This window comes from Athene noctua, chromosome 2 (genome assembly GCF_965140245.1).
Source record: "Athene noctua chromosome 2, bAthNoc1.hap1.1, whole genome shotgun sequence".
NCBI lineage: Eukaryota > Metazoa > Chordata > Aves > Strigiformes > Strigidae > Athene > Athene noctua.
Window position 1 is genome coordinate 23110441 of NC_134038.1, and position 25002 is coordinate 23135442.

Genomic DNA, 25002 nt, shown 5'->3' on the forward strand with positions numbered 1-25002 from the left:
TTTAACTGCATATTTAGCAACTGGAATATGTAGAATACTTGTAATAGCTGTGATAACTGTTACTGAAATAAACAACCCCTCTATACACATGATAAGAAAGCTGTCATAGTCCCTGTATGGTAGAAAGGATGCTGCTGAAAAAAAAGTGAGCATCTAATAGTACAGTATTCAAAGCCATAAAGTAGGCCCAAGATTCAACTGATTGAAAAGAACAAAGAATTATCAAGAAATCCCAGGTCAGCCTAGCTTGTCAGCATCTCAGTTACTCCAATCTTCCCAAAAATCATCTCATATTTTCTTTAGATTCACGAAGATATAAACATGAAGAACATTCATACATAGGTTTGGTGGCCAAACAACATACTTGAGCATTTCAGCACAAAGCAAAAGACATACCCGCATCTCTTAAAAGTATTTGTGCTGAAGTCAATTGCATTTCTGCACCACTGCATGCAGGACGTAACATCAGTTTCAAGGACTTAATACATTGCTTCAGTGTAGACACAGGTATTTACAGTTATATGTGGTACAAGAAAGTGACACATTTGCACAGGTATGTTTATTTTTTCCTGTGTTTACAGTGCTTAAATTGTAACTTGAAACCATTCAGAAAACACAATTTCATACCAATTTTACATACTTTACATCACAGTTCAACAACGTTAACACAATTGTATCTACTAAATCAAATTAACAAAATGGCCATGATCATTTACACTATTCTTCTGTAAACATTTTTTTATAAACAATGATAAATGGAATTAACACAGACCACCATAGGAAAGAGGAATGAGCTTTTCCTTAAATAAATCACTCTGTTTATAAATACTTCAATTCTCTCAATATACATTTACAGACATAATTGATTAAAAGCAGATTAAAGAGAAAATGTCTAGAGATGGACCACTGTGTGTTAAATTCACCTAACATAAGAAGCAAGCATAAGATTAGTAGAGTGTTAAAAGTATTACTATACTTCAACCTCACTTCTGTTTGTTTACACCAACACTGAGAAGATTGTCATGTTAGGGAACTTTTACTTGAATTCCAGCAAATTACAGTCAATCTTGTAGTACACATATGGGTAGTACTCCTGCTGACTGAGGTTTAAGCCTGGAATATCCATAGTTGCCTGCAAAGAAAATTTTGAAACCAGTTACACTCTCACAATTCAAACTCCTATTTGTAGAAGTAGATGAAACATTTGTCTGTTTTAAAAGAAAATAGGCCAAGATTAAATTTTCACATTCAAGTGACTGTTTAAGCACAAAGTTAGAACTCTGACAAATAACAGTATTTTTCAAAATGAAATACAAATGCTTTTTCAAAATCTAAGCCGTTTTGTATCAGTAATCCACGTATGTTTCTATAGTAAACACACTGCTGCTAAATGGAAGCAAAAGTACTGCAATTGCATTTCTCTACTACTAAACAGACAGCATAGGAAAAGAATGTTACAGGGTGCTGAATGATCCAAGAAGTTACATTAAGTTCAGCATCTTTAATTCTCATCTTAACTAGTTCACATTCCCTTTCCCCAAAATGTCCTGAAAATACTTTGGCAAAACATTAAATATAAAATTAAAGATTTTTTTTTTTTTTTTAAATTCAGCTGAACTCATTTTGAGGCCTGCCTACCTTTAGTTAATTGTTAACTACGAAAAGCATCGTTTTTCAATACAAATTAGTAGAATAAGCCTCACAGCAAACCAGTTTTAAATATGAAAACGAGACCTCTACAGATGGAAAGGATGACTCCATCTTGACATCAATTCAGCCTCCTTCAGCGGAGAAGGACAAGTATGTTCACTCAACAAGGCAGTGATGCAACCAAAAAAAAGTTGTTTCAGTATTAAGGCCACTGTTACTGTAGACTGTGGACAATTTATGTATTCCTTCTGGGCTCAAAAGAGATATGAAGCACGTTCAACTTCCTTAAGCCTAGTTTCAGATCAAAATTGACTTTGTTGAATTCTTAGGGGATATGTGCGCAACCCATATCTTTACATCAGTAGTAGGAAAGAATGCAGTAAGAAATTACTTCAGACTTTATATCAGATAGCTTGTAAGATGCATTGGTTGCAACTTTAAATACCATCTGCTTTGCAAAAATGTAAAATAGAAGTGGCATTTTTATAAAGAGACATAATTTTTCTGTACTGTGAGAGAATGATGGAGAATATAGAGCAGTACAGCTTTTTAATAAATCAAATAGACTTTTTTGGTTAAGCAGACTAAACCTAATGTTGAAGGAAAGTAGCAGTTACAAAAATACTTACATCAATGATAGCTGCTGCACTGCTGTCAAGGTGTTTATATAAGTCATACAAAACTTCCCGCAGTTTCTTCATTGTTTTCTTATTAGGCTGAAGCAGCATTGCCTGGAAGTTAACTGGCAAACCATACCTGAGGAAGTCAAGGAGAAAAGTATGAAAACGCTGAAATAAACCTTCTTTTATCTTTCAAAGCAGAATTGTTTTATTTTATTTTGAGGAAGAACCCTACTGCTGAAGAGGAAGTTCTGCTCCTTTTCATTTTTGCAAGACCATTCTGTTTCTACAATTCACAAGGTATCAGTAAAGCAGGACGTTTCTTCAAGTTTAAGACAACAAAACAGAAGTCTAAATGCTTTTTAAATAATTTAAAAACCTTGACTACTTAGTACACCTCTCGAAGTTACCTAAAGTTTCAGACTTTAAGTTTTGAACATTCCCGTTAATTTACTTGCAAGACTTTGCTTATGCCACTAGGTGGAGAACCTAGTCTCTACTTAGTTCTGCTCTCTAGGTGTGTGGAAATATTTGTCGATATTCAAACCAAGTACAGCTTTATTGCTTGTTCAAGTTTGTCTTCAAAATAAGCTCATAGCAGCTATGAAACAGGTTAGAATGCAATTTAATGTGATTTTAAAAAATTCTTCTCATCTGGTTGTCTCCTTTATGATAACTTACCAAAAAGGCTATAAAAAAAAACACTTTCCTTTTTCTGACTAGGGCAGAAACCCTTTCAACTCAAAAAATCCAGGTCCTTCCTTCTGAGGAACTGTCCCCTACGAGAACAGGCTGAGAAAGTTGAGGTTGTTCAGCCTGGAGAAGAGGAAGCTCCAGTGAGACCTTATAGCAGCCTTCCAGTACTTAAAGGGGCTACAGGAATGATGGGGAGGGACTCTTTATCAGGGAGTGTAGGGGTAGAACAAGGGGTAATAGTTTTAAACTGAAAGAGGGTTGATTTAGATTAGACGTAAAGGAAGAAATTTTTTATGATGAGGGTGGTGAGACACTGGCACAGGTTGCCCAGAGCAGCTGTGGCTGCCCCCTCCCTGGCAGTGTTCAAGGCCAGGTTGGACGGGGCTTTGAGCAACCTGGGCTAGTGGAAGGTGTCCCTGCCCATGGCAGGGGGCTGGAACCAGGTGATCTTTAAGGTCCAACTCAAACCTTTCTCTGATTCAAATATTCCACAACTGGCAACAAAAGCTACTGACATCAGCTATTCTTACCGCCCTACTTGTTTCCTTCTTCCCAGATGAGTGGCATTGACACACCTCAGTTTGAGAAACCCAAGCTAGATGTAAATTCTTACAAAGTCTAGGAAGAAAAGCACTGTTCAGGTTTGCCTTATTACCTTAAAACAGATTCAACAAAAACTCGTAGCGCTTTCACATGAATCCATGCAATGAAAGCTTCACTGAAATTAACTTTCAGCCACCGAACTAGAGGCCCCTGTGAAAGGGAAGAGGAAAAAAAAATTATGCTATTCAAATTTAAACAAAAACAATTCAGCCCATTAAGCACGTTTGAGCAGATATTCAGTATCTGTACTGAGATAATAAAGACAATTTAAAGACAGAGTTCACTACGGACATAACGGCTCAAGGGTGTTTTGATACTAGGTAAAGAGAAATCTAATGAGACTTCCGTTGTCTCTTCAGTACACCATCTCAGCTTCTGTGGGCTAACTATATTAAGTACCACTGTAGTAATATGTGATTATTTCAAACACTTGTCCATTTTCAAACTTCATATATTATCAGCTGCAGTATTAGCACATGGTTTAATGCAGTGAGGAGCATCTGTGTTACAGGAAACTCAATTATCCCTAAGCAGATTGGGTGGCAGACTGATTATGTCATGTCATGCTTGCAATGCTTTCTCAGAATCACAAGTTCATGAAATTGTTATGTAGCAATAAGAAGACTTAGATGTCTTATGTTTCTATAATGACTAGTTTATATAGACTTACAAACTGTTTCTTCTTGTCAGTTGACAGTCTATTCATTTCTTCTTTATCCGCTTTCATCTCTTCTTCATTATACTGGAAGTCACGGACCATAAATCTGCATTTGGAAGTGAATACAATCATAAGTGACTATCTAGAGATCCTTCTAAGCATGAGAGACAGAACACACACAGAATAATCTTACTTATATTCTCTGGCTTTATGCTTGAAGTCATCCACCGCCTTCCTGAACAAGGTGACGTTACAAAGGTAACTATCTTGATCCTCGAAGAGTACACTACACAGAAAAAAAGTCTCAGAATTAATAAGTTTCAAGTCACCACACTCATAAAGGATGGCAGTTTCCATTTCACATTCAGAGACCTCACCACTTGGAAACACTTCATACATGTCTGTATAATTTGTTCAAGTTAAGATAATTTTACAGAAAAGGAAACTAAAGATGGTCTAATACTGAAAATGCATGTTAGAAAAATGCATCTTAGAAATTCATGTTTTGAAGAAAAAGGAAATTGATTTAAAATAGAAAAGGACACAAATTAAAAAGACATAGGTTGTTAAGAAAAAGTGTTTCTTAGGCCATAAAGATTACCCTTAGATCTACTATGTTATAGTTCAAGACAATACTGCTTATTTTGGTACTTCACCTTAGGAAAAAAAAAAAAAAATCATACTGTCATACTGTCTTTAGTACAAGCATTATCCTACAGTTTAACAAGTCACCACAAGCTATTCCTAGATCACGGTTTCGCAATAATTAAATAAGAATCATTGGCAGATGTCCCACTAGACTTAAGTTGATCCAACTCAAATATTAAGTTAGCCAGAGCAAGTTCAAATTTTATAACTGGCATAGAGCTGGTAGTATCAGATCTGCCTGATCAAAACCTCATTGTCAGTTAAAATTAACAACACAGCAATGCTTTGAACTATGTAAGTTGACTTTATTTAGCAACTTTGTAACCACATTGAAAAGTGGCTTAACAGTATTATCAAATCCTGGCCTCAGTCGTACCCATCACAGACATCAAGCACCAGCTTGGTACTGAGGACCTTTGTGAGCCGAGAAGAGACAAGTTACTTTTCTTTGTGCACAACAAAACCATCTATGCTTTCATTCTTTGTTCTTTAGCAGCTTTCAAAGGTATATGTAACTTGTTTCAAGTCCTCTGAATACAGGCATAAAGCTTACATGCTAGCAACTAGTATTTGTAGCTAAACCTCACCATGCACTGCCTTGAAGGTGAATGTGCCTGATCTGAACTAGATTAACTTTTCAATTCTTTTACTATTCCTACATAAGTTAGTTTGATAACTTTGTCAGCCCTAGAGTTACAAATCCTTTGAATTTTTACTCAACTACAAAATAATCAAGCTTGATCAGATAAATCTATAAAGCTAGACATGTTGACGAGTTTTTGAGCAATCTTTAAAATTCAAAGTCACTACAGATGAACACTTACAAAATATAGCACATTCAAATATGAGACTTAGCATTTAACAACTTACTTGCTGGAACGTGGTACAACCATCTCTGCTAGCGTTTCATACTGCTTAACCCAGTCATTATAATTTAACCTAGGGAACACACAGGTTATGGTTAGACTTTTAGTACCATAGTAAGAAATCTCAGACTAATGGATCAAGTTTTTACTAAAAAATGTTAAAAACATTTTATTATCACATCTTCCAACCCAGGTGTATGCTGTCAGAAATACACAAGACATCAGGCACAGTCCTCCTCATGCTGTTTTTAAGATTATTGCTAAATAAACTATAATGGTAGCAAAAGTAAGATATTTTATCTTCAGTATCCCTATGAGTTCACAAATGTAAAATTTTCTAAATCAAAGAACTATGAAATTAAATTACTCAACTTTACTTAAAGATCTCAGGGGACCAAATGGACTTAACTGTCAAGGTTTATCAGAAACTCCTTATGTAACTCTGCTCTTACTAGTTACTAATAGGAATACTTTTTCCACGATTACAAATGTGTTCCCCAGAGTCCTGCACATGCCTGAAGGACCACTGAGAATTTTGGAAGCCCTGCCTTTCTGTAGTTGGTGATGAAGAGGTTCCACCGTTCAACACCAAAACCAAGTAAAAATTAAAAGAAAAATAACAGTTGAGATGTACTAACCACCTGTTTTCTGCTAAAGCCACTGCAAAACTTTTGCCTCCACCAGAGTTTCACATGTGACAAACTACCACTTCATGTGATAATCAGCCTACTGGCTATCTTTACAAGTTAGAAGCTCTTTCTGTTCCCAAATCTAGAAAGACAGTCTAATGCCATTTTCTCATTTTACAAGATTCATAAGGACATCTGTATCACCACTTTCCTTGGCCAGGGGAAAAGGTGGGGGTTGTGTTGTTTAAACATTTAAGGCAAGAACGACCTGTTCCCAGTAAACCTTTGATATGACATAAGCAGTGTTCCGTTGGTTGAGACTTAGATAAGTAAAAAACCGCACTATGGCAATCTGAGAAAGTGCAGAACAAAGTAGTAAAGAGTTCACTTTGCTCACTAAGTGGTGAAAGCCAGAATAGTCCTAACCAGGATAATTCAATCATTAAGCCTTCTAATATAAGACAAGTCATGTTTTTACTGAGTACTTATTTTCATAAGGATACCTTCTTCAACATGACTAGCCATGGCTAATATTAGATAAGAAACATAAGTTTATTTAAGAAATTCATGAGCACTCAGCATTCCTTATGATGAGTTCTCATGAACAACGAAATACAGGTACACAGGCTCATCTGCCTCTATTAAGCTTCCAAAAGGCTGTGTTAGTTCATTCAGGAAAACCCCCAACTCACATGTCCTTTCCTACAGTATTACAGGGTTGTGGGATGAGTTATTTAAATTTCTTATTTTATCCTGCTTTTAGGACAAACAATAAACTTACTTTGGTACAATCACTAATAACGTGACCAAATATTCTGAATCAAGTACAAAGTCCTCTTTCTTTACAATATCAGCAAGACTTCTGGTTAGCAAGCTTCCCCTGCAGAGAAACAAAACCAGACAGAATAAATACATGTTTAAGAATTTAATTCATCTGGACAACAGTTTCCAATGCTTGACAGTATAGCATTCTCAAAAATAAAATTTATTAAGCATTCACTATTAGCAGAGCAATAAAAAAAAATATGTCCTTATGTGCATTTTATAATCTTACTGTCTAAAGTCACTGAAAGTTTTTATTAGTAGCTCCACTGCTGCGTGTCATTTCCATATTCCAAACACCTAACACACTTAAACCGACTTCTCTTTTAAAAAGCGATTTAAAAACACAAGAACCATTAAAACCATTAATTGTGAAGCCTAATATATGGAGCCTTGGAGTTATAACTAACCTAGTATGACCTACATACAGAACCTCAATAAAAATTTAAAGCAGCATATTCAAAAAGACTAAGAACATACACAGATTTAACGGGGCTTAGCTGACAAATTGCCATGGCTTAAGACAGAGCTCAAGGCTCATTCATAAAATAACTTTCATTAGTATGACCCATGGTTCTGGATCAGCCAGCAGGCTTGTACCATTAACTGTAATAGTAGGGTTGGGTCAATTAATCAGCCATATTTGCACAGAATAACCACTGTACCTCAACTGTATTTCAAATAATCATCATATGTACATGACAAGACAACATGAAGTCTTTATTTAATTTATTACTTGCATGTATGCAACAGCTGTGTCTCTGCTCCTTAATTTTGAGGGAAGAAAGCCAGTAACATTAATACGCTTGAAGCATAAATTGGAGTGCAAGGAAAGATGTCCTTGTTTAGACAGACACTTAAGTAGCACTGTTACACGCCACTTTAACAGCAAGCTTCTCTCAGAAGCTCCAGCGATTTACACTATTTGTACATGGTTTGGGGCATTTCATAATTGGTTATCAATCAAGTGAGCTACTGCCAGCAAGTCAGCTGCTAATAAATGTTCTTTTATGGCAGTGGTTATTCAAGATTGATAAACACCTCAAAAATACATTAAGCTTAGAGCCTGTGCCTCTTTGCACACAACTAAGTTTTCATAGTTAGGTAACCTTCCTGTGCTACATTAGCAACAATGTGACTTACGCATTCTTTCTTTCCAAATTCTGAAGGTTCCCTTTCAGATTATTGTATGCTGAGGCTCTTGCTTTCAGATCATTGTCAATCTGGTTTACTCCCTTAAAGATATAAAGAAAAGGAACAGTGTCTAAAGAACTAGAATAGTTTAAGTGATTTCTCAATTTCAAAGCTTACATCTGTCAACAATGATGTCAACAACTTAATGAAAAATATGCAAGTTAAAATGTTTATTTCTCTAGTGCTTGACAAACTTCACTCAGAAAACTCTAAGTCAGAATTGCTTTAAAGGAAAATCAGCCAATAATAAAAGTTACACATATTCTGATATCAACTGGACATACTACTACATCCAGCTGATCATTACTCCATCACCTTGACATCTCACACTCCATAGCTGGCAGGAGAGAGCATCTGAAGTTTACCTACCTACTGTAATACAAGTACACTTGCGAACACTGGGCATCATCTCCTCCTGCTGTAATCTCACTTCTCATTATCATTTCCCCTCATTAGAGTTTCAGTGACAAGAATGATGGTACAATTTTACAAGTAGCAAATCAAGAACTCAGTAACTCAAAACCTTAATGCTTTGCATTATCTACAACTTAAGAAGAGACTGCTGCACTATATTTGCTTACTGCAATATGCACCTTTCCTTGAGACAAACAGCCTTGGTCACTCAAAGACAGAATATCAACTAAATGCACCATCTGCCTGATTCCAAATGGCTGTTACTATTTACAGTTCTAAATATTGCCACAATTATTTTATGTCTTTTTTTCACCCCCCAAACAGAGATATTTCCTGTTCTGTATGTTTGTAAAGGTATATACAATAAATTGTATCACCATCTCCCTTCACAAAGACATCTTCTATGCTGCTGTTTTACATTATCAGTAGCTTACAAGTATAAAGAAAAATCTGTTTTATAGAGACTTGCTTCATTTAGTAAAAACGTATGCATTCTGGAACGTCTGAAGTTGCACAGGGTTAAGTTCCAGGGTAGACAGATAACCAGTATTTCAGGCTTGAATCCAACTTATTTCAGACAATAAATATATCTGTCAAAGCAAGCAAAGGCAGCATTCTACATTTAATGTCACTGGCAGCCTTCAATCATCTTTCAAACTTTCACAACAAAGTTCCAACCATTTTACTGTTTAGACCGACTCTCACATTCAGCTTCCCATTGCTGCTGAAGCAAGCCACCTTTCTCAAATCCACTCTCCAGGATTAATTAGAATGAGTACCAGAAATGCTTCATGCCCAGCTAGGTAACTTGGCAGCAAAGGGAACAAGACAATACAAATTGAGCAATTAGTTGGTCTTAAACATTTAATCATACTCCTATCAGCATGTATGCTATATAAATATTTAAAAATCGATACACTTTGTAAATGTTGGGCAACTGAAAGAACATGGTACAGTACTGGTCTGGCATTGTAATGTTGCCTCCTCCCTCCTTCACTGCTTCCTCGCTATGGTATGTAGGCACAAACATAAAATTTCCCAGGGACAATTATCTGAACACAGTCAAGGGACTCTCCCTTTATTAGGACTTATGACTGTTGACAAAACATTTCGTTTGCATACAACACTTCAGCTTAGGGATCAAGATACTATTTTATTTCCACAAAATAAATCCCTCTTAAAAGCAAAGTCACTTAGTTATATAGCAACCTTGTTTATGGTAACACATAAATTCACTTGCCTGTAGCAGGAAGGTCATTAAAAGCCTGAAACTGCCAGAACGGTCACTTGGTAACATGTTAACAGCTTGCACCTTTACAGATACAGCAATGCTTTAAACAAAATGTTTACTTTTTAAACAGGTGAGTAAAGTTATTTAAATTCTTAAACTGATGGCAAAGCATGTGGAACATTTCAGTAGGAATCACGAAGTGCACATCTTCATGGAAATTTTTTTATACTACAAGAAGTGGCACTAACACTTTTTTTGATACATCATTAGGGAAAAAGCAATCAGAAGCTAGCACCTTTGTGCATTTGGACTTCTTCCCAGACTGACAATCTTCCCTTTCACCTTTTCCAAGGATCAAAACTTTCAACAACAGTCTTAACTATGCATTGTTCGGTGACAAAAAGCAAAAACCGTTGATACCAAACACTGCCTTTATGAAACAGTTCCATTCATCATTTCCTAATTGTCAATATTCTAATTGCTCTAATTTGTAAAGTCAGTAGCCAAGATGACTGCTTAGACAGAAGCCTGTTACTGCTGCACTGACTGGAGTTTACTGTAAGAAAGAATCAGCTTTGCTTCCTATTAAAACGTTAAGAGAATGCAGAACCACAAACCTCAATGTCACAGCAGAGCTGTTGAAAATGTATTTGTGTAAAACTGCCAAATAAAGCAAAAATACAAACTTCCATTTGGTAGTAGAATTGGTGAATAACTCATAAATGTCATTGCAAAATGAGGCAGACTCATGATATTGCTAAAGAAAGCATCAAACTAACATAGTGGGCCCATTTCTACACATGGCACAATCCAGATATTTAAAGCACTTATGTAGGCGTTAGCAATACAGAAGTGTCTTCTTATAACTATACAACTGAGCTGTTGTACTTCAGTAGATACCCGGGATGCTGAAAATGTTGAACTAGGGCCCTAAGGCTACTGAGGTTGTCTCCTTGCATAACAGTCTTACAATAATAATTTCAAATAAATACAGAGAATGACTAGATTAAGTGACAGCTCTCACACAGCACAGATACCGTCTTCGAAGTCTTCAGTACTGACAATGGAGTTCACAATACTTCTGAAAGTTAAAAGCTGAAAATCTTGACTGATAGTTTCAGTAGATTTCCTTTTATTTTAAATGTTTCCAACACCACTATAATTTTTCCTCAACTGACAAACTCCCCACTGCAGCTGCCATTACTCTTATTTTGGCAGACATCAGAATCTGCTGCTATATTGAGGAAAATATAAAACTATACACTAAAAGTAGTATTTCATGATTTGACAAGCTTTTCAAGTTATTTTGACATCAACATGTCAAGAGGCTTCACAAATTAATGTAGCTCTACCAATTTTCCTATATCTTCATGTTTATCACATGCCAAAATTATTTTAACTATATCAGGACTCATTGCCTTGGGACAAAATTGCTTCAAGTCCTGTGACATTATTTCCTAGGCATCACTTTTGCAAGAATGTAAAGCGATTTCAGTTATCTTCCTTCTCTTCTACATTTTACAGACACACATCTGCAGCTCACAACTGAAAACATCTTTCAAACGACTTGAGATTTACAACACAGGTGTCCCTGAAGCTGTTCCTATAGAAGACAGGTACAGATAAACATGCAGAGAAATTAAAACCCACAACAGGATGATTCAGGCCAAACTCCAGAAGACTGGTTTCTCTGCTCTTAGTATCCAGTCTAGTAATTTAATAAGGTTCCTAAATTAGATGAAGAATGCAAGCCAGTTATTTCAAGTTCAAATTCTGGAGCACAACTTTGCTGCAAGCAGGTAATTTAATTAGCAAACTCCTGGACACAGGATAACACGCACTGAATCCTTGGTAATACTTCAGTGAAAGGCATATCCCTCCATGTTCTTTGTTGCTTTTTCAACAAACTTAACTGGTATAAAACCAAGTTCTATACTATGGCAACAGGTTAAGTTCCAAAAATTAGACAAAACATGGTTGAAGACTTTTTCTTTTTCTTTTTAATTCAGTAATGTTCACTCCTATTCTAAGGCCAAACCAAAGGAAAGGAACTTTTTCAAGAACCGCTTCCCCGATAAGACTTGTAGATACCACTTCACCCTGTCTTATGTTCTCTCTGTCCCTCTTTCCCCATCAAATTTCTCTTCTCCCAACCTAAATTTCATGCCTATACCTGGCAAGCAGTATTCGCAAACAGCTGAATGCTTCATTCTGATATCTTCTTCTGAAGGCTTATGTACTTAAGTAGTGTCAGATACAAAATAATAATCTCAGTATCTGTGGGATATTTTTAATGCAGAAATCTTAAGAGTCATATGACAGTCAGTCTTCCTCCAGCAAAACTCCACACTGCAGATGTTTTCCAGGAATAGGTACTAAGTGTAATTTGTGGAGTAGATTGAAGATGCAGTGATAGCCCCAAAGAAAATACCAAACTGAAAGCGTTAGTTGCATTCTCAGAGAGCTATGTACCATATATTAAGATTTTGTAATTTCTACAAAAATTTTAAATTAATAGTTTCAGAAAGAGACTAACATCTAGAGAATCTGCAGTATCAGCAAAGCACAAGTCTGCCAGCACTTACCCCAATCCCCACATATACATCACCAAGAACTGTCTCTATAGGTACCCAGAGCAGCTGTTTCTTTTTCCTTACGTATTTTATTGACACAGATAATTCCAAGAGTCAGTTTTCAGATTACAGAAAGCAGAAAACAAAACTGAGAAAGCTGTGAAGATACTAATGCAAGGATAGCTTACAGAGAACTCTTTCACTGAATACAGTAAGTCACTGCTGAGGATCCCTATCTATGCTCACAGCAAGTGCAAACCAAAGGAAATCCCCAAAGTGCAAAAAATTTTAGTGAGGTAAAGACAGGGGGAAAACCCATGACAACACTCAAATGAGCTTTTCTTACATCTAACACTGAAAGCTTATTTTTCCCCTCACAGCTGAGAGCCATAGCTTTCAGAAAGTAAGCTCATTCCCTGGTTCACTGCTAAAAGCCCACAAAGTTTGAGAACATCAGACAAATGGCATGCCAATATAGCAAAATTTAAACCTAAGTGCCATCATTTGCTAGCTATTTATTTGTTAACTCAGTGACCTTAGGAAACAGAAATCAGAAAAGACAAAAAGACAGCACAATGGTCTTCAGGGAGCACTCCCAAATCCTATCCCCATCCTAGCACACTGCATTGGTTACTCAAACATAGACACTGCTACCAGGTTTACAACTATTGTTATCAAAGTTACATGAGGCTAACAAAAATAGGCAAATGGCTCTGAGTACCAAGTTTTGTGCATAAATATCACAAGTTCAAATAGGAAAGTTTTTTTAAAACAAATTACCTTACCTTTGCAATAATTTCTGAAATATTCTTCAAGGATTGTTTGATTGGGTATTTGGCCATATCCCACTGGAACCTTGTTATATAGGTGACCAAGTCAACTAAAATATTAAAGAACAACTTTGTTAAGACAGACAGTAAGAAGACTGATGTATTATAGTCCACGTAGGATTGTTGTAACAGAAGAGTACTGTAACATATTGTTGGTAGACCTTCACATGTAGACCCTGCTGCTTAAGAAATTTCAAAGTAACAAACAAGTTTTAAGCTATTTGTGATGTCTGCCTTAAGATATTGGTTTCTCCACCTCTGCAGACTATAAATGAGATTTATTATTAAATTAACGATGGCTGGAGAAGTACAGAGTATACCAACTATTTTTTGATTTGTGTGAAAACTGGGCAGGAGGAGTGAGGGTTACAACAGAAAAAAAAAAGGCAAAGATTATGTGGCTCACCTGAAGCAACAGCTTTGTAAAACTATCTGTGAGAAAGACATAGTCCAAGCCCCTATCTAAGAATAAATGTATTAATTAGGACTGCTGCACTTGTCTTCATGTTAATCCACTCGCAGTAGCCTCTCTTGCATCAATATAAGCTGTGTTAAGTTTCATGAAATGGCTTCGAAAATAAAATAGGGATTTAGAGACCAGTGCAACTCTTTATTATAATAAAATGGACAAATATTTCCATGAGACAACCAGTCCTATAAAGACATTCTATCAAAATTTGGGAACAACTGAATGTTCCAGCATAGCTTACATAAAATCATACCTATTCAGACGACAGACTAATACAAAAAATACAATACATGTTTACAGTGATCAGTAACAGTAATTTTTATGTTCTACCAGAGATGAGTGATGACAAAATAGAGCCCTAAAGGATCAAAAGGCTTCTGTAAGTGTTTAACATGTAAATCTAATTTCTTGCCATTCTGGATCCTATAATTCGTTTCAGGGCAAGTGACTCATGGAAAAAACTACTTCCACACCTAAACTAGGTTTGCAGAATGTCACACAGAGAAGCAGCATTCAGTATGTTTCACGATGACTGCCTTCCCTCCTACACTTTCAGGGTGTGTATATCATGGTTAACACTTTACCTCCATTAGCCAGAAGATTTTCCTGAACTTTATCTTTACTGTCTTCTAGAACATCAGCCATATACTGGGCCACTTTCTTTACAACACTGAAAAATAAAAGATAAAGATATGAAAAAAAGAATGAAAAAAGCTGCCATTTTGAGAAATTACATTTATGAAACTGATCCGAAATTGCCTGAGATTGGATCAGAGAAGAAAGAGTTGATTGCTTTACATACAAGCTTTCCAAGAGCACAAACTAGACTCAGAAGGATTTCAACTTGTCAAATACAGGCCAAAACTTCATATAAATCCTTCTATAATGTTGCTACTCATCAGTTCTCAACAAGGTGAGACTACTTTCCTTGCCTCCAAGTAACAAGGGTTGACTTCAGGTGTAATCTGACTATACACCAATCTTTTTTTGAAGCCTGTGGTACTTTCAATATCTTAATGCCTCTCTAAAAATAGATAGTGAGGTAGAAATCACCAGTAATCCAAATTAAACACAAGACAGCTGTGACAACGAAACACTACAGATAACTGAACAGCTATGGAGAAACCCCAGCCCTAAGCCCTCATGAGATATGACACTCAAGACCTAACTTCCCCACTAAAAAAGCTATGTTTAATATTACTCACATGTGTCATGCCAAATAGTTTCGTTTTCCATTTAAAAACAACTGCTTAACACTTCTCTCCTTGAAACAGAAGATGGCTCCACAAGTTCAAATTATATGAAATTTTGCTATATTTGCTCAAAATCACTTTCAAAGGACCATTAGTTTCTTCAAGATTAATAGGTTCATAGGTTTTACATTTTAATATTGATGCTGTTTAATCACCTCTGTGGATTAGGAAACAACCTGCTTACCTTCTCAAAGTCTGTAAATATTACTTTAACTTGCTAAAAAGTTTTTACTCCATTTCACTATTACTTCCTGCAGCTGTCAAGCTCAACCCTTAACAGTTCTCTAGGACGCAGCAGCACACAGCACTACTACAGGGAGAACCATCCTTTGTCAATGCATAATGTCCCACTATTCTGCAAGAAGTTCAGGCTTTGTTTTTTTAAAGTGCAGATACTAGGAAAATCAGCAGCTTTGCTTCCTGAAATCTTAGCTTGCTGACTGCCAGCAGATGATCACTATGAAACAAAAAAAGCTGGAAATAACCTGTCTATTATTAGAATTCAAACTATCACATCCTTATTCTAGTATTTTGCATGCTAGTAAAAATAGTTACCCCTCCACAAACGAATCCAGTTTAGCCAGCTCATCTGACAAACCAACCAAAACATCCAGTGTGCCAACCTAGAAGGAAAGATCAAAATGCTTTAGCAATTGCATATAAACATAGAAAGATAAAACCAAATAACAATAAAAGCTAAATCTCATGATCAGGTAGCTTTGCAGAACTACATAAAATACTCTAAGATTTCAGACTTGTAGATTAAACAAAATCACATTTTCTCATCAACTTAAAAGTTCATTTGCTCAAGATACTCCTAAACTATCACTGTATCAGATCTAACTCACTCTAGTTTGGTTCAGTTTCAGTCCTGTATTCCAATCATCCAGAACATGTTAAAACAACTTCTACATTACAAATTGGCTGCATTTCCCACAAGTCACTTGCTTCAGCATTTGATTTACTACTTTAGATCAACTCTGAAATTTCTGTAATCAGGTATCTCAGTGCTGGAGGCAACCAGAACATTAAAAACTTTGAAGATAAGAGTACTGAAGCAGTCAGACCAAAAGTCTGGACTTTTTGCATCTGGAGTGATAGAATATCTAGCTTGTCTACAAGCTTTCACTCTTTCTTCCCTTCTCCTCCAGAAAACACTTTCTTCCCTAATTTCATGTAATAATCTAGAGCAACACACACACCCTTCTGGGGCCAGGGATGACATCGTTTTACACTCGGTATAAACATGAAAATTGCAGCACAGTAAAATACTCTGTTTAGCTCTTGCATAAACAAGTCTCAAATGGGTCTAAGACATCAAAAAGCATAAAACCAGTACAACTATGCTCAAGTTAAACAGCTAAAGTGTGATTATTTTTAAATAGGTCATATAATAGCAGTGTTTCTTTGGTTCTCTCAGTACTTACGTATTTGTTCATTCTGTTCAATTAAAGTAGGAGATACCTTCAAAATGAAAACCCTTATCTTTAATATTTCATCAAGAAATATAAACTAGTAGCTAAAATATTATTAGGCATAAGTGAATCTTCCATCTAGACAAGATGCTATTATAGCAAAGTCTAGCATCATTGTTCTACATATTTGACCACTCAACTTTACATGATTCCTCTTCTCGTTAGCCTTAAAGCAGAAAGGAGCACAATTATGTAAGTAACATCACAACCAAATCGCTCTCCATGCCACACCTTCTTCTGACTTACATGCAAAATAAGGAAGCTAATGTTTTGGCTAGTCACAAGCCACAGGATAAGTCTTTATGCAATAAGCCTGCTGTTCAGTGGAGACTAAATCACTGTTTTGATGAGTTTTAATTAAAGGATCTCATGATCTCACTCCTTAAACAGTTTTACTAGGTCCACAGAACCCAGACTGTCTCCCATTGTATGAAAAGTATACTCGGCTTTTGCCCCTTTTAGGGAGTAGAAACAAAACCAATCATTTATAACACTAATAGGCCACATCAGTTTTCAGTGATAACTTTTCTAAATGTTGTAGGCATCCTACAGTTTGAAAAGTGTCCTGACTCACGTCCAAGGATCTCCTAGGAAGAGACTGACAGTCATTATAGTCCCTCTTCTGACCTTTACTACCCTATCTCTTGAAACAACTCAGGACAATCTAAATGCGAACGTAAGTTATGGCAGTTGGAAGATCCTCTTAAAAGACACACTGAAGCACTTTGTGTCCTAGGCCCATTCCTTAGCAGAGACAGAAACAAGGCATCACGCCACCTGAACTTGATCCTTTCTGTAGGCCGAGATTGGTGGCATTTTTCTCTCTTCATTATGACATACTTTAATGAGCTTTCACTCAGTGAAACTGAGTTAAAAATTCTTCTTGTTCAAGAAACATTCATGTGTCAGGATGACCTTTCCCTAACGAATACACTGGCTCATAACTTTTCCATAACCTGACAATTGCATTAAACCAAGAGAAACTGCTTTCAGATTTTGTTTCAGTTCACTTCTCACAGTAACAGTTCAAACAGTTTTCCTCCCGTTTGCTACAACACATGTTGGCAGGTCACACTGGAATGTTCAGATGGAGAGACAACCACTACTCCAACTGAAGAACATTACTTCCAGACAGAGAAAAGGCAGCAGCTAGTTGATCAACCCCTTTATTTTAAATTGAGACTTTTCACAGCATCTCAGCCAGAAAAGGAGTAGCAGACAATTCACAAGAAAAAACAAAACACCAAACAAAAAAAACCCAACAGCAAACAAACAAAAAAACAAGAAAATGAAAGGAAACTGTATCATCTGAATACTCAGATCACAAGTCTCCATTTTTCTTCTAATTTTCTTCTCCAGCTAGCAGTATGAAGACCACTATCCCTGGAAAAACTGCTGTATTAGTTGAAAGAATGCAGCTTGCTGAACCTTTAAGCGTGAAGAATTTTTAACTTAGAATTTCAGACAGATAACCATTGTGTAAATTATGTTTTAGAGCCACACATAATCATCAAAAGAAGTCAGTTGTTCTCTCTAAAAAGTCTGCAAATATTCCCCATCTACAGTTCTAGTCTAAAGAAACAAAGATGATGCAAGATATTTCTTAGGACATGACATGGGACTTAACATACCTTCAAGTCTGGAATATTGAACTTAGAATTAGTAGAAAGATTGTTATTTTTTGTAGTTGCTGCATGTAGTTTCTCCCATGTCTGTTGACAGGTTTTTTCCCCAGGAGCAGAGATCAGCCAGAATTCAGTCATTTTTGAGTCTTTATCTTGACGCTTTCTGCTTCTGAAGATAGATGTAAGATGCTACTAGAAGGGAAGTGAGGAGGGGGAAGAATATCTGCCATTAGTTCAGGATTCAGTGCTTTGCCTGAAGAAAAATATCTCATTCCATGTTACTAAAGTGCAGTTCCAGTCACTATAAGAGAGTTTACCAAGAGTATCATCATATGGTTCCAAATTCACTTTTTCTTATTTTCCAAATCACATCTGCACTGTTGGAAAGTCTTTTTAAACTGCTCATCCTGCAAGTTAAAGTGGGCTGAGCTTGCAACAATAGCATCCTTCAACTACAATTCCACAAAAGATAATAAGCAAACAATCTAACTGAAAATAAATCAAACAGGACCCAAATTCTATCTTCACAGCTGTATGTATTTTCCAGCATAACAGACAACTTATTCTGAACATGTAAGAGAAAATAAATCCCAAATTTTAATTCTGACATTATAGCTTTTCCAATAACTTTTTAGATTATGACAGTGTTTTAAAGTGAGTAAATGCCTAAAAAAACATTTAAATGTGATAAACTTTAGTTTATTCTTCGAAGTAAAGACGGTTCTCCTGGGAGCTTAAAATTTCAACAAAAAGGAGGACACTTTCTAGTTTTGATATCTCGGTTGGCATTGCAGACCTTCAATACCATGACACATACTGGCATTAGTCAAAAGAGTATCCGTACTAAATACAAATTCAGCTACTTTGCAAACAAGCTCAAGAAGTTAAGAGTATATATGTTCTTCTGTCACTAGGAAACAGAACAAGCTGAATGAGAATTACCAGATTTTTTTAATAAAGTAGTGAAGAACAAAATCAAAGCATACCTTGACAGAATCTAAATGTCAAATTTTGATATTTGCAATGTCTTCTGTAGCAGCTTTGAGAGAGACTAACCTACATTTCAAAATGAGCACAGACCACAGCCCTCAGTTTGGGGTTTTTTTGAGAGAGAATCAAATATTGTATCTGTAATAATTAATACACAGTAGCAAACTTGGCCCAAAACAACACACACAGATCCTTCATCTATGTAATTATTCTAGAACCAACAAGTTATTGAGGGTGTTGAAGTTAAAGACGAGCTATATAAATGCCTGTTAGCTGATTCTTTTTTCAGCTACTCGGGAAGCTTACAGCTGAAGAAAATTTACCAACCATTAATTTAATATGAAGCACATCTTGTCACTGGCATAACAGCCATCCTCCTTCAGTTACGGGGCCTTGTTTATAACAAGAGATGACAACATCCAGTTATTGAGGCTCTTGATAGTGCACAGTCCATGATGTCGGACACTGCATTATCAGGTAGTAGCACAGTGCTATAATCCTAAATACAGACAATGCCAAGGCGGGTACAGATATTTGAGAGATCAGAATATTTACAAGACCAGACACATGCCCCACTCCCCACAAGCTTGTCTGGCCTGACCCAGCCCAGTGCTGTGTACTGGGGCCATGCACCTGCACAGCTGGTTCTATTCAACAGCAGAAAGTCAAGAATCTGGAAGTTATCTGTGCTCTCCTCACTAGCACTACGCTCTCTTCTCCCCTAGCAAGTTGCCAAAGCAGCTGGAACGAGAAAGGATATGGAGTTCTTTGCTTCTGGAAATAGTATGGGTAAGAAAAGGTGTCCTATCTCTGAAAAGGACAGGTAGAAAGACTGGGTCTACTTCCTTCCTGGTGCTGTGGCCTTGACTGTTGGAGGAAAGTCTGAGAGCAGAATCAGATTGGGGGGTGAAACCCATGCCAACAGCCCCTCAGGCACCACTGGCCCCTCATGCTCCAAAGCAGATACTGTAATAATCCTTGGTCATACCGTACTGATGATTTTGATACTGGGAGATACCATGAAAAATTAAAGCAACATCAGTCATCACCATGTTACAGGGCTTCTTTGTTTAGGGAAGCACCAACTGAATTATCTCACATAACAGGCCTCCATGGGAGGTCTACTAACTATCAACGATTTGGAACAAGACAAAATTTCCTTATTCAGACTACTTTGATACATTATCTTCCTTAACACATGCCAAACTCTGCGAATGCACTGCACATGATGTTTTCCTACACTACACTGAACTCCAGCCCTATAAAAGACACAGCCAAGTTTACAGTAAACTTCACCCACACAGGGAGACATCACTACAGCTGACACACACACACACTCAAAGTGTTCAAGATTTAAATTAGTTTTTGTTTGGATTTGACTAGACTAGGACCAGAAAAGGCTTTGGAACAAATGTGGATAAATAAACTAGTTTAGGTGGTGGCAGCCGCAGCATGCAAATATCCAAGTAAAACACAGAAGAGCCATAACGTAGAAATCCAGACTCCTACTCAGTAAGACGGATGGAACGTTGCATTCTCATGTTTTCCAATAAAACATAAATAGCCCCTAAAGAATATTTATAAAGTTTCCAGAGATTATATCACCTAAGGAAACAGTTACATGTTTACAATGACACAGTCTCATTCCAGGCATTACAGATTGGGAAAACCAGTTCACCTTTAAAAATCTAAACATCTTTTCCCAGGGAAAATCTTTAATAGACCCATTGCAAAGAATAATTGTTTTCAATAAGTGAAGTCTTACAATCTTTTAAAGTTAGTTTTCAAAGACCAGCTGTACAGACTTCATATGATGACAAGTCTACCATAAACAAGCCTGAAGTTACAAACACTTGACAGACTTGCAGCAAATCTTTTTGCCTGCTTAAAACCCAACAAACTAGAGCACTTCCCGATTCCTTAATATTAGAGGAAAAAAAATGGATTGTTCAACTGAATAACGAGGGCCCTTTTTTACTGCTCAAAGCAAAGAGGCACAGGTGGAACAGTTGTAGCTCCAGGAACTGTTAAGCTAGTGGACTTCTCTCCCTGTCCTCCCTCACCATTTCTGTGTTGTTGGTTTTCCTGAAGCTCTGTTCCATTTCTGACAGCCGTGGGAAGTAAAACGATTCCCCATTTCAGGTCCCTACTCAATGGAGGTATTGTCAAATACATACGTGGAAAAAAAGCCTGGTAGAAGAGTTTTAAATGTTTGTATGTTTGTGTGAGGGGGGGATGGAGTTTGAAGTCAGAACTATGGGGAATAATAAACAAGAAGTGAAGAAAGGAGAAGTGCTACAGAATAGTAAGAAAACCAGAAACAAATGCTAGTCAGCCAAAAAATACATACTGACCCACTGTAGAATGAAAGCCATGAAATTTAAAGAGAAGAACCACAGAATAAAGCAGGAAATACCAAGTGTTCAAATAAAACCTAGAATAAACAGTAAGAATGGACAAGTGAACTGTTGTTTACACCATGTCCCTCTATGACCAGCACTTTTCTGTAAGGCACTGTTGAGTAGAATTTGTCACAGCATAGTTTCACCTAATCAGGTAGCTATTTTTGCTATTTCAATTGGTTTTGATGTATGCTTTCAAGAGAAGAAATATTTATAAATGGATATCCGCATACATAAATGGAATTGCCTATAACACATAAATAGATTCATTTAAAAACATTCAATACTATAGCACAAGTATAGTTAATCATGCTAACGCTTTCAAGGTGGTGGTTTTTTTCCTAAATATCGTCCATTTGATACTCTACCGTACTACGATACTGAGTGGAAACTATGGTCTGCTGAATCTGGGTAAAGCCAGCTGTTAAGGAGTGAAACTTTTGAGATGCCATTGTAAGCATTTTCTGGCCAACTTCAGCAAAAGGTGTTTGATATACAACTGAAAAAAACAAGAACTCAGGAAAATGAGAAAGAAATTCTATACAAGAATCTCTCTATACATCATGCTAAACCAAAGTTCAGGACTTCCAGGAACAGGTTCTAGAATTCCAACTTTATATACAGCACTGAGCTAGCTACCTTGCTACTTAAAATTTCACAGGTCATGACATTACTATTTTAATACTGAACAACCAAACAATCTGTATCTCCAAAAAAAAGTATTTAACTTTGCAAAACCAGCAGCACTTTGACCGATCTTCATGTTGTTCAGTACTAATGAAGAAAGCAAGTTCTTATTTATAAGGGCTTAATACTAGAAATACATCAGAACACATTTTTCACATGTCAGATTCAAGAACTGGGCAGCATCCCATAGTTTCCCTTGACACTTTCTCATAAGCATATCGGCAACGTAAGTTTGAAGTGTAATAGTCTTCCACGTGCTGTTACAAACAGATTAAAGTAACACACACACATTGCCAAGATGTTCTGATAGTCAAGTAAGGTCAACTCATCCATAAAATGCTTGAAATATTTCATCCCTTGAAGCTCTCCTCTGGAGTACTTGTTTTTGAACTTTGACTACTCTAATGCCCAAGGTAAGTCCAAAATATTATTTAAAATTTATTTTTGCATTACAACCCATAATTTATACAGATTCATTTCTATATTATTAGAAAAAATGGATTTCCAAAGAAAAATCTTCCCATTCAATATACTAGACTATAAGCAATAAAACCACTAAACAGCTGTTTCAGTGCTGTACCTGGAAAAATATATTACGATGTCAAAACCAAATCTCAGCTAAGACACTGTGCACTGAATTTTTCAAAAACAACAGGGCTAGGGGGAGGGAACAATTGTTTCTTCTTTCCTATTTAGCTCAACAGGAAAGCTCAATTTACCAACGTGACTTAGAAGTCTCCCAATATCACGCACTAAGTCCCTAAGAGATTATTTCTTCAAGCTCACTCTCAGAAAACACCTCTGACTCTTGGCGTTTGGCCTTCACTGCCTCTACATTTTATAAACTGAAGCGGCCACAATGAGGAAGCCAGAGCTACGCCCAGGAAGATTTCACAACGGAAAGCTCATACGCCTTGTGCAGAGGCAATCCGGGGCTGGCACACGGGGCGGGGGGAGCTGGCTTTACTCTCCCCACAGCCACTGATCTGGATCGCAGGGATTAGATGACAGTGCCCATAACCCGGGCAGGCAGCAGCTGCCCCGGCAGCCACCGGCACACGCTCCCAGCACCGCGCTTTCACTTCACCCTCCGCGAGATAAAAACCCCACCGCAGCTACCCCACTCCCGGCAAGGGAGGCCGGCAAGCGGCGGCAGGGCAGTCCCGACGCCCGGCCGTCCCCGGAGCGGCGCCGAGGCCTGCCAGAGCCCCTGAGAGACGCAGCGGCGGGCGGGCTCCCGCGGTACCGCCGGGCCCGGCCGACGCTGCCCTTCACGCCAGGCCCAGCGCGGCTCGCCGCCGCGGGAGGCCGGAGCGCTACGCTAGCCGCTTGGGGCGCGGCCCAGGCCCTCGCCCTCGCCCCCCGCCTCAGCCCGTGCCCGGGCCCCGCCGGCGGCGGCTCCCCACGGCGTTTACCCGTCACTGCTCCATGCCCCGCCGGCAGCCGCAGCCGCGCGCCGCCCGCACACCCGCCAGCAGGTCACGTGAGGCGCCCGGTCAGCTGACGCCGCCGCAGCGCCGGTCACGAGACGGCGGAGCGGGGCGTGCCGACGCAGGGGCGCAGTGACTGGCAGGTCCGCTCAGGGAGCGAGTGAGTGCGGCCTGGGGTTCGAGACCCGGCCCGGCGCGTCCATCTATTCGCTGCTCCTCAGCCCGCAGCCGGGGCTCGCCCGGGCACCGCCGCCGTCACGGGCACCGCCAGCCACCTCGGGGTGCCGAGCCGAGCTTCCTACGGCTGCCACGGGCGCCTCAGGGCCCGGCCGGCTCCAGGGAGCACTAGCCGCCTCGGGACCGGGTCAGCACTGGCTGCCTCAGGGTACAGCAGGCTCCGGCCACTTCTGATAAATCTGGGCTTGATTAGAGAATTTGTGGGAAAACCACATATGGATCTGAGCGGCCGCCTTCACCGCAAGGAAGCAGATGGTGTTAAGATGGCTTTATGTGATTTTGCCCTTAGGGCGGAGAAGGCTAGTCAGGGTTGAAAACCTGTGTGTTCTTGCCGCGGTAGGCTAATTTTCCTCAGATCGGCTCTTGGAAAACACACAGTCTTGGAAAACGCAACGGTAGCTCAGTGATCAAAACTATCAGTGTATGGGTGCTTAAATGCTTTATTGTTACTGGTTTGCAGTGAAGGACTTGGGAAAGAAGGCAATATCTATTCAGGTGATGAGTAGGAAAAGATGGTCTTAGAAACTGCTGCAGTTTTATTTTGTCACCAAACCCCATTTTTCTCACCTCTCACAGTAATTGCTAAGTGAAAAATAGCAGGTTGTAAATTGCTCTATTACTAGCGAAGCCAATTCCTTTTATTGTGTGAAACTGCCAATCATCTCAATTCACAATATTACCCGGAGAAAGCAGGAATGATATGCAAAATGCAAACTACTTCGGTGTGCTGGTTTTGTTGACCCAAAAATTAGTTCCCATCTTTTCTTCTGTTTTTTCAAATAGGCAAGAATTGGGGCCATCCTATAGCTGTGGGTGGCTTGTGGGGAGCTGCAGCACAGAGGAGGCACAGATGCTATCACAGATACCAAAAAGGTGACTTCACATACTTCCAGCCCAGCAAAGGATGTGGCTTCATGTCTCCGGGAACAACTCCAGGCCTCTAGTCCAGGGGACTTCTCCCCCTTAAGCATTCATAGATCTAGCAGCTCCAAACTCTGCT

The 25002-nt window shown here is 38.3% G+C and overlaps 1 protein-coding gene across 1 annotated transcript; it reads right to left on the reverse strand.

The window, feature by feature from the left end:
- Positions 1-544: 544 nt before the first annotated feature.
- On the reverse strand, positions 545-23851 carry ATP6V1C1 (ATPase H+ transporting V1 subunit C1). Its single transcript, XM_074898614.1, has 13 exons — positions 23751-23851; positions 18263-18445; positions 15712-15779; positions 14488-14573; positions 13390-13484; positions 8336-8427; positions 7152-7250; positions 5746-5814; positions 4421-4513; positions 4240-4333; positions 3622-3719; positions 2280-2406; positions 545-1132 (listed from the first exon to the last, which is right to left on the reverse strand). The coding sequence occupies exons 2-13, from the start codon at positions 18392-18394 to the stop codon at positions 1037-1039; spliced, it is 1149 nt and encodes a 382-aa protein (XP_074754715.1). The 5' UTR covers positions 18395-18445; positions 23751-23851; the 3' UTR covers positions 545-1036.
- Positions 23852-25002: the final 1151 nt, after the last annotated feature.

What these genes read in the sequence shown, in the direction of transcription:
- ATP6V1C1 (XM_074898614.1), bottom strand. Translation starts at nt 18,394, where the DNA reads ATGACTGAATTCTGGCTGATCTCTGCTCCTGGGGAAAAAACCTGTCAA. An exon ending in GTTGTACCACGTTCCAGCAA is followed by an intron (nt 4,514 to 5,745) that starts GTAAGTTGTTAA and finishes TTTTCTGTGTAG; the next exon opens with TGTACTCTTCGAGGATCAAG. An exon ending in GTGCAGCAGCTATCATTGAT is followed by an intron (nt 1,133 to 2,279) that starts GTAAGTATTTTT and finishes TTTTCTTTGCAG; the next exon opens with GCAACTATGGATATTCCAGG.